We start from the raw sequence: 10594 nt of genomic DNA, 5'->3' as shown, positions 1-10594 counted from the left end.
CAGTAGACAGGTATGGATGTGAGAGTTGGACTACAAAGAAAGCTGAGCACTGAAGAATTGATGCTTTTTAACTGTGGTGTTGGAAAAGACTCTTGAGAGTCCCTTGGGCTGCAAGGAGATCCAACCAGTCCATCCTAAAGGAGATCAGTCCTGGGTGTTCATTGGAAGGACTGATGCTGAAGCTGAAACTTAAATACTTTGGCCACCTCATGCGAAGAATTGACTCACTGGAAAAGACCCTGATGCTGGGAGGGATTGGGGGCAGGAGGAGAAGGGGACGACAGAGGATGAGATGGCTGGATGGCATCACCGACTCGATGGACATGAGTTTGGGTGAACTCTGGTTGTTGGTGATGGACAGGGAGGCCTGGTGTGCTGGGGTTCATGGGGTTGCAAAGAGTTGGACACAACTGAGCCGCTGAACTGAACTGTACTTGGATCTATAAATAACTTTTCTCTTTTGTTGATGTGGCTTTTAGGCTTAGGCATAAAATCCTAACTTTGGTGAGACTGCAGTGCTTTTCTGGCTGGCCTGTCACTCATATGCCTCCCTGACACATTGAAGGCAGAGATGTGTTAGAGAAACACAGTAAGTTTTGCTGTCCTCACACTCCATACCCAATGGCACCTACTCCTCTCCTATCAAAATCTACAAAGACCTAATCTGTCTAAGGAGTTGAGATTCCTTACTGCTGAGCCTTTGAAGGGCCTTATATATAGACAGTGCCTCCTGCTCCCTGGGTCTGCAAGGTTGTGCATTTTATGTTCCATCGGCACAGATTATATTCTTCAGTTCCTTCGCATCACACCTCTTGCTTCTTCTAATGGTGGGTTATATAGGGACTGGCATTATTGTCATCTTTGCTTTAATGCATTTTAACCTGCTTGTGAAATTTTGAACATCCCTTCCAGTGTCCCTGCTGGAGGACAGTCCAGTCATCCATTATAATAGCAGCTGTTAAAAGGGTTTGGAATGTGTTTGGATTTGAAGGAACCAGATTTGTAGACTATTCTGTATCATGTTCATGCCAGCTGTCAACGGCATAACAAGACTGAAAATTTAATTGGACTTTGGGGAAGTCATGCATTAGGTTCATAGCATTTTGTGTGTGGAAGATAGAATTCCTGTCAAGAAATAATTTTTCTTTTTAATTTTTACCTTGATGATGTTTAGAATGTTATCAGCAGCTAATAAAATGGTGTCATGTCCTAATGCATAGATAAGTGCTTGGCCCTCAAGCCTGTGGCCTTAACTTTGTGATTTTATGTATGTCTACCCAAAGATACATGAGAGTGCCCTTGGGGTCAGTCGCTCAGTCAACTCTTTGTGACCCCAAGGACTGTAACCTGCCAGGTTCCTCTGTCCATGGAATTCTCCAGTCTAGAATACTGGAGTAGGTAGCCATTCCCTTCTCCAGGGGATCTTCCCAACCCAGGGATCGAACTGAGGTCTCCTGCATTGCAGGCAGATTCTTTACCATCTGAGCCACCAGGGAAGCCTGTGGAGGGGAAGGCAGCAAATGTGCTTACCCATATTTCCAACATTGAACCTGGCTTGACAGGGTATTTAAAAGTGAATTACATAGGCAGAGCCTGCCTCCCAGGATATAGGGACATCTTTTGCCTTTCGTTTTATTACAAGTGGTTTGAAGATTGATGCATTCCTCTTGATTTCAGCCCATTTAGTGAATTTGTTGATCTAAGTCATTGTTATGGGTTTCCCAGGTGGCATTAGTAGTAAAGAATCCATCTGCCAATGCAGGAGACTTAAGAGATGCGGGTTCGATCCCTGGCTCAGGAAGATCCCCTGGAGGATGGCATGGCAACCCACTCCAGGATTCTTGCCTGGAGAATCCCATGGACAGAGGAGCCTGGCGGGCTACAGTCTAAAGGGTCACAAAGAGCAAGCAATAAGTAGCATAAATGGGTGATTTATGGGCAATTAGAACACACCCCTCCTGCCTCACTCTTGTTTCTTGAGCTTTGATAATTTTGTGCCACTAGAAAGCACCTCAGCTTCCCCTGAGGGAAGTGGACAGTGTCCTAGATAGGACATAAAGCCCCTGTTGTCTTTATGGGTTATCGGAGGAAAGGAGCTTAAAATTTGCCAGACTTCTTTTGGGGAATCCTACCTCCGTATCATCCAGAGTAAACCAAATCATACTGCATTCAGATTCTGAATTTAGAAATTCAAGATAAAATCATCTTCCTTAACCAGACATCATTCATGCATTCAGGGAATAATTATTAAATGTTTACTGTATGCCAGATACTCTTCTGGGCATTGGGGATAAAGGTAAACAAGAGAGAATTCACATTCTTGAAAGTATATAAACAATAAAATGTGTTTAGAAAGAGATACTCAGAATTCCCGAGGGAAAAAAAAATAGCAGGAAAGAGTTTCTAGAAAAGTCCAGTTGAACTTTCTATAATGATGGAAATGTTCTATACTGTACTTTCCAGTGCAGTAGCCACTAGCTGCATGTGGTTTTAAGGAACTTGAAATGTGGTTATTGCTACTGAGGAATTTTAAATTGTATTTAATATAAGTATAAATGGCCACATGTGGCTAATGGCTACCATATTAGACAAGCATGGTTTGAGAGCTATATTTTGGACTTAGGTGTCTATACTTGTACACAGAATGGGAGTAATACTCAGCAGTATCTTGATTTTTTTTTTTTTAACTCAAAGAACCAAACACATTCTCACTGTATCATCTTTGTAGAATAGATTCATGACTAGACTTCAGTGTTTGAGTACTTAGTTGGAAAGATACAAGATCAAGCAACCTAATAAGGAAGCTTAAGAGAAGCAATGGATGGTCACAAAAAGATGTTAGAATGGTACCCACAAACTGAAGGCTAAAAGCTCTGAGCAGTATTAAAAGCTTGAAAGAGAGAAAATCACTGCATGGCAATGTGTGCCATAGGCCCCTCTCTGCCAGGAAAGTAATAAGGGATGTTATTTCCTAATAAAAATTACAAGGCTGGCAGAAAGAGAATTAGAATAAGAAAGGATTCGTGCTTTCTTATTCTTTTAAGACATTTGCTGAGGTTTTTGCCCCACTGAGACCAGAGCATCTGATTAACTTTGATCCTGCCCTGAGGAATGACCTAATGGCCATTGTCTGCAAGTAAGGCTGTTGGACAGGGTCTTACATAAGGGCCTCTTCAACTGAAATATTCTTTTAATTTTGTCAGTCATGAACAACAGAGAACCATTTGGTGATATGAAAACAGCAACTTGGGAAAACTTGGTGTTTGTGGTAGCAACAGGGGGGAAATATATCCTGTTTTTAGAACCATTACTAAATTTTCTGGAAAAGCCAAATGGATTTGGTGTGTGACAAAATGCTCATTGTAGAAAAAGTATAAGATTTTAGCATATTGGAAAAGTATCACAAGTATAAGATTATTGAAATTATTCAAGTATTGTCTAATTCTTCTATGACCAACCACAAATCATCATGACATTACTAAATCCAGAAAACAGTTCAATCTGGCCAGTTAAATATTTTCTTGTCAAATCAACAAATGCTTCAGTTCAGTCACTGAGTCATGTCCAACTCTTTGCGACTCCATGAACCGCAGCATGCCAGGCCTCCCTATCTATCACCAACTGCAGGAGTCTACCCAAACCCATGTCCATTGAGTCAGTGATGCCATCCAACCACCTCATCCTCTGTTGTCCCCTTCTCCTCCTGCCCTCAATCTTTCCCAGCATCAGGGTCTTCTCAGATGAGTCAGCTCTTCGCATCAGGTGGCCAAAATATTGGTAGGAATGGCACCCCACTCCAGTACTCTTGCCTGGAAAATCCCATGGACGGAGGAGGCTGGAAGGCTACAGTCCATGGGGTCGCTGAGGGTCGGACATGACTGAGCGACTTCACTTTCACGCGTTAGAGAAGGAAATGGCAACCCACTCCAGTGTTCTTGCCTGGAGAATCCCAGGGACGGGGGAGCCTGGCGGGGAGCCTGGTGTCCAACTTGGAGCCTGGTGTCTAACAGCCTAACTTGGGCTGCCGTCTGTGGGGTCGCACAGAGTCGAACACGACTGAAGTGACTTAGCAGCAATATGTTTAAGTTAGAAAAGTCATCAATAGGAACTTTTAAAGGGACTCAAACATTAGTTATGCATCCAAGTATAAGGTACAGATATTTTAGTACACGGTCACATTATAAGCAAACAAGTAAGAGCATATTTAAGAAAGGGCATAAGGACTTCCCTGTGGCCCAGTGGCTAAGACTCCACATTCCCAATGTAGGGAGCCCATGTTCGATCCCTAGTCAGGGAACTAGATCCCACATGGCACAGTGAAAATTGAAGATCCTGTGTGTTGCAACTAAGGCCCAGGGCAGCCAAATATATATTTAGTTTAGAAAGAAAGAAGATAGGCATAAAAGGGCACCAATAAGCATCTTCTTTAAAAACATGTAGTATGTCTAATGAATTTCTGCCTAAAGTGTTTCTTGTGTGTGTGTGTGTGCACGTGTGTGCTCAGTTGTGTCTGACTCTTTACTACCCCAGTCACTGTAGCCCACCAGCCTCCTCTGGCCTTGGAGTTTTCCAGGCAAGAATACTGGAGTGTGTTGCCATTTCCTACTCCAGGGGATCTTCCCAACCCAGGTATCAAACCCATGTCTCCTGCATTGACAGGTGGATACTTTACCTCTGCGAAGCAGTTAAGGCTAAGTGTCATAATCTTCGGTGCACTGAGTGGGTTCAGCAGTGTATAAATGAATTAGTTAAGAATGCAACATTCCTTGAGGGGAGATACAGAGACCCCCTGAAAATGGGCCTTGGTTTTGTAGATAAGAGAAATGAGCCTGCAAATTTGTAATATTTCATCTCCGAAAAGACTACTAGGATTTGAATAGGACTGTGAGGAAAAGCCAAAAACAATAATTCTGTTAATGGACAGGAGAGAAACATGGAACCTTTTTTTCCACTATGAAAGCACAATAATAAGCCGTCTCTCTCTACTGGAATGAATAAGAAAATAGTCTCATAATTTCCACATCACTTAGTGTTGAAATACTGGTCTTTTTACTCATAAACAAAGGCCGTTTAAGCTAATAAAAAGACTAATGGAAGTGTTATTGGGATTACCTCCATCCCTTTCCAGTGCCCTCAGAGACAAGGTGCCTGCCAGCACCCCCTTGTGAGGGTCTTGGATGGTTTTATGTTTCTTCCTTGCCTTGCATAAGCCAACAGGGAAATCAAGTGTCTCCTCATTAGGAAATGGAATATTGCTACTTATATCTTTACAGTTAAGTGTTAAATGATGCCTGCTCAATGTAGGGCTGGTGGTAGGACATCATTTAAGAAGAAATTCCTACTTTAAAATGTTCAGTGCTGTTGACTGACTGCAAATAAGATTTTATTTAGCATTTTAAATCACAGTTTGATGTCAGACCAAAGATTCTCAACCTTTCAGTTCAGTTCAGTCGCTCAGTTGTGTCCGACTCTTTGTGACCCCATGAACCACAGCATGCCAGGCCTCCCTGTCCATCACCAACTCCCAGAGTTCACCGAACCTATGTCCATTGAGTCGGTGATGCCATCTAACCATCTCATCCTCTGTCGTCCCCTTCTCCTCCTGCCTTCAATCTTTCCCAACATCAGGGTCTTTTCAAATGAGTCAGCTCTCGCATAAGGTGGCCAAAATACTGGAGTTTTAATATTGGTCCTTCCAATGAACACTCAGGACCGATTTCCCTTAGGATGGACTGGTTGGATCTCCTTGTAGTCCAAGGGACTCTCTAGAGTCTTCTCCAACACCACAGTTCAAAAGCACCAATTCTTCGGCGCTCAGCTTTCTTCACAGTCCAACTCTCACATCCATACATGACCACTGGAAAAACCATAGCCTTGACTAGATGGACCTTTGTTGACAAAGTAATGTCTCTGCTTTTCAATATGCTGTCTAGGTTGGTCATAACTTTCCTTCCAAGAGTAAGCATCTTTTAATTTCATGGCTGCAATCACCATGTGCAGTGATTTTGGACCCAAAATATAATGAGTAGCAAAATCACCTGGAGGGCCCATTACTGAACACCTTTGCTGGGCCTCATCCCCGGAGTGTCTGACTCAGCAGGCCTGGAATAGGGCCTGAGAATTTGTATTTCTAGCACATTCCCAGGTGGCACAGATGCCGCTGGTCTGGTGACCATACCTGAAGAGCCACTGCCTAAAGACCAGGAAGAGCTCATTGGGATAAATTTCTTGATGTGCAAGTACGACGAGGAAACAAAGGGTTTTTTGTAAATCCCTTTCTTCCCATTCCTCTTTCTGATCGTGCCAAAAGTATTGGGTATGTCTTAAGCTCCTTTCTGGCCCAAATCCAATAATAAACATTCTAACATTACAATTTCATTGTTTAATATAGACTTTGAATCTTGTCTGAATGAAAAAGATAAAAGGGCTGATTGGTGCGTTTTCTGACTCCCTATATTGTTTTGAAACCACACTGAGGTAGTGCTGGAGCCCTAAACCCACCTGCCACTCAATCTGATACCATTAAAAGCTGAGGTTGGACATTTCATATTTCCCATCTTTGTAATGCGTTTTCCATTATTCCACACGGCAGTGACACTGTTTACTGAGAAGTAGAGTGAGGGCTCCTGATAAAAAAAAAAAAACTCTAGGCACTGGGTGGAAGCAGCTGTTCCGTGGCCCCAGTCATGGTTGACCGGCTCTGCTGCTCTCCCTCCAGCCTGCCCACCCGGGTACTCGGCTGAACTTCTGAAGGACAAAACAATGACCTGGATTCTCCCTTTCTCACTTGCATTAAGGTTTGGTACCTCTCTGGTGTGATGCCAGCCAGAAAGCTCTTGGTTAATGTACACAGGGTTCCAGGCTTCAAAGCACAGAAACCATTAGTTCCATTTTTAAATTGACTTCAAGTGTCTCATCTGTAAAATGGAGGATGTAGACGCTAGACAGGTATGGATGGTGTGGTACAGAGGTGTTGCTGTGGCTGGCACTTTGATGGCAGTCTCTAAAACCGCTAATGGAGGAGCCCCTTTTAAGGGTTCGGGTTAAAATGGCTTGACCTTGAATATTATCAACTGTTAAAAGATTTTAGCATCTTGTTTTGAATTGTATAAATGACTGAGGAGTTGCTCTGTTTTTGTGAGGGAAAATTGAGAAGAGTTCACATATTAATCATCCCAATTATTCCTCATGTTAACCACAGATATTTGAATAACTAACATGTATGGCAAAACCAATACAATATTGTAAAAAAAAAACAATTATTACAATTGTTATGGTGAATTAATGACTTTTGATGTTACTGCTGTGTTACAGTATGACTTGTTGAAGGCTTGGATGATGGTTGGCATTTTTAGCAATTAAGAATTTTTAAATTAAAAAGAAAAGAAAAGCACTGCTGCCAAGCTGGCATTCAAACTGAGATTCAGACATCTCAAGATTCTTTCACCTTGGCCTTTTCTTTTTTTTTTTTTTAATTTTAAGTAAATCACTACATCCTTTGGTTTTTATTTTCTTATGTAAGGATATAGTCTAAGATTATGTAAAATTATTATAGTGCTTTGGAAACATAGGAGTATTTCATAAACCAGTTACCAAATTTTAGTTTAACTATGTTACCCCCGAGGTCCAACAGTTGAGGTTGACTTCCAGAAAGCACATTCGGCCTTGAGTTATATTTTATTTCAAAGCCATTTTTAAAGCAGAGTATCCAGCCACGGCAGGATGTGTTAGTTTTCTAAAGGCAGAGTACAGGGAGATAACGTGACTTTTTTAGAAGAGTAAGAAAGAGAATAAAGTCACTCAGTCGTGTCTGACTCTTTGGGACCCCATGAACTGTAGCCCGCCAGGCTCCTCTGTCCATGTGATTTTCCAGGCAAGAATACTGGAGTGGGTTGCCATTTCCTTCTCCAAGGGATCTTCTTGACCCAGGTATCAAATCTGGGTTTCCCACACTGCAGGCAGACCCCTTACCATCTGAGCCACCAGGGAAGCCCTAAGTAAGAAAGACCCAGGTTCAACTGTAATGCGTCCTGTGAGAATGGAGGGCTTTACTGTACAACTCTTGTCTCTGGCTGTGTGTCACTCACTGCACCTGCCTAGTGTCCCACAACATGCTGACATTGCACGTACAGACCTGGCTGCTTCTGAGGCTCATTTCTGCTTCTGACTGCAGGGAATCCCACCTCCCTGCCCCAGCTTAAGAGTCCCAGCTAACTCAACAGCCAGGCATCTGGGATGCCTTTCTGTTCCCCTGACAAGATGTCCATGAGCATGGTTGAGGTCCCAACTCAGCAGAACAGATCCTCCAGATGTCTTCTCTGTTATCTTAGTACCCTGAAGTGGAGAAGTGTCCCTTCCCCCTGCAGGGCAAGCCCTGGGCTAAGTGGTGGAGTGTGTTGTCATTGTACCCCCAGTCCCTCACAAGGTCTAGCTTAGCATCCTCGCCTACCCATGGCCTCATCTTGACCTTCCATGCACACTCACTCTGCAGCGCACCTGATTTGGTGGTTGACTCATTCCTGGAGGGCCCGCCCCCAGCTAAAGATGTAGTAACTAGCAGGTGTTCACACTACGATGAACTAAGGATGTGTCAGGCACCCAGCTACACTTTGACAAGGTCTTTTTTGGAGACGGTACCTTCCCCAAGGGTGGATGGAAATTTCAAGCACTATGGCAGGCTAGGTGGGGCAGGAATAGAGGGATACTTTTGAATTGAGAAGTTCTTGGGTGCTTTTCAAATCACCGCAGAAAGGAAGGAAGCTGCCTATTACAGATTTCCAACTTTTCATCTAAAAAGCATAAAGCCAGATGTATTTCAGAATTCAGAATTTGGGGGGTGTTAGCGACCTTATAAGAACATCCCCTGCATGATCTGAGGCTGATAACTAAACACATTAATATTCACATGAAATGGGATGACTGTTGCATGTTGTACCACCAGATGAGTTTCAGTTGGGTCAGGTTTTGCTGGCAAAGTCATGTTTGGTTATTACAGCTTTGAGGATTTCAGAACTGCAGATAAGGAATTATGCTCCGGTAATTGTTAACAATAGTTTACTATTACTGAGCACTAATAGTGTGCCAGGCACCAGGCTAAGGGAGAACTTTACTGATATAAACTCATTTACTCCTGCCATCAATGTGTGAGGTAGAATACATTAGTATCCCCTACTTCACTGATTCCTCCTAAGTCTTCTGTGAAAAAAAACAAACTACTGGGTATGTACCAGATACCAGGAAAAGGGAGCAAAAAAGTCTGTCCAGCCCCCACTTCAAGTTACTTGAGTCCTGGGAGAGAGGCAGATGGGCACACAGACATGGGTGTGCTCAGAGCTGCAGGAACAGAGGAGGGGGGCCCACCTAGCCTACACAAGGGGAAAGCTCCCTGGGCAGGCACTGTTCTTGCTATCCTCCATGCAGGGGAGAAAGCCAGCCGAGAGGTCACTACCACTGCTTGTTACTAAGTTCACTGGTTCAAGGTCAGTGACTCTCAAGTTCTCTTGAGGTCACAGGTCCCTGTGCTCCTTTCTTTGCTTTAATGTTGCTCTGTCCTCCCTTCTCTTCTACAGAACACCCATCTCCGCTTTCTCTCAAGACAACATCTATGAGGTTCAGCCTCCAAAAGTAGACCGAAAGTCTACAGAGATCTTCCATGCCCACATCCAGGCCAGTCAAGGTATCATGCAGCCCCTGGGGAAAGAAGACACCTCCATGTACCGAGAATACATCAGGAACCGCTACCTGTGAGGAGAGAGCAGGTCCCCGCAGGGGGCCCAGAAGGGGACCAAAGTCCCACTTACTTGCATTCTAACCTGTTTGTCTCATCTTAAAAAGGTAATTTCCTGTCAGTCCTTTACATCGGAAGGCTTTTACTCTTTTTATAACTGGTTAATTACTAATCATTGGTAATAATAAAGAAATGACTGAATATTTTGCTGTCATTGTCTTTGCTTTATTTTAGAAATACTTTGCTTAGAAATGTGGTTATGTAGTATCACACCATCACGTTTAGACATTAACAGTATTTATTGAAGACCTGCTGTGAGGGTTCCCTGGTGGTCAGTTGGTTAAGAATCTACCCGCCAACGCAGGGGACACAGGTTTGATCCCTGGTCCAAAACATCCCACATGCGGCACAGCAACTAAGCCTGTGTGCCACAACTGCTGAGCCCATGCCCTGGAGCCTGTGATCCGCAACAGGAGAAGCCGGCGTAACGAGGAGCCTGCACGCTGCCACGAACAGTAACTCCCCCGCAACACAGCAACTAGAGAAAGCCCACACTCAGCAATGAAGACCCAAAGCAGCCAAAAATAAATAAATGACTCTTAAAAAAAAAAAAGCCTGCTCTATGCCAGGCCCTATGGCAGGTCTGGGAATATCACAGTAAGCAAAACAGGTCCAGACTTTCCTCCTGTGCGACACGAAGGCAGAGTTTTTCTTTGTAGTTAGCACTTCTTAAAATTTATTCTGATGGTTTATGTTAACTTTATGTGTTGATAAAAATTTATTTTGAAAGCCCTTGTTCTTAGGGAATAAACAGTGAAATATTTCTAGATAAAGTGACAGGATGTCAACAAAGTGCTCTCCGGTGGT

At 43.4% G+C, this 10594-nt stretch overlaps 1 protein-coding gene across 1 annotated transcript in view; it reads left to right on the top strand.

Moving 5' to 3' along the window:
- Positions 1–9928, top strand: part of FIG4 (FIG4 phosphoinositide 5-phosphatase) — a 173064-nt gene extending 163136 nt beyond the window's left edge. The window contains exon 23 of the mRNA XM_010856621.1: positions 9570–9928. Within this exon, the coding sequence (XP_010854923.1) occupies positions 9570–9747 (178 nt within the window). The 3' untranslated portion in view covers positions 9748–9928. The remainder of the gene's footprint in view (positions 1–9569) is intronic.
- Positions 9929–10594: the final 666 nt, after the last annotated feature.

This window comes from Bison bison, unplaced genomic scaffold, assembly GCF_000754665.1.
Source record: "Bison bison bison isolate TAMUID 2011002044 unplaced genomic scaffold, Bison_UMD1.0 scf7180017864373, whole genome shotgun sequence".
Classification (NCBI taxonomy): domain Eukaryota; kingdom Metazoa; phylum Chordata; class Mammalia; order Artiodactyla; family Bovidae; genus Bison; species Bison bison.
This window is presented reverse-complemented; position numbering and strand designations above follow the sequence as displayed.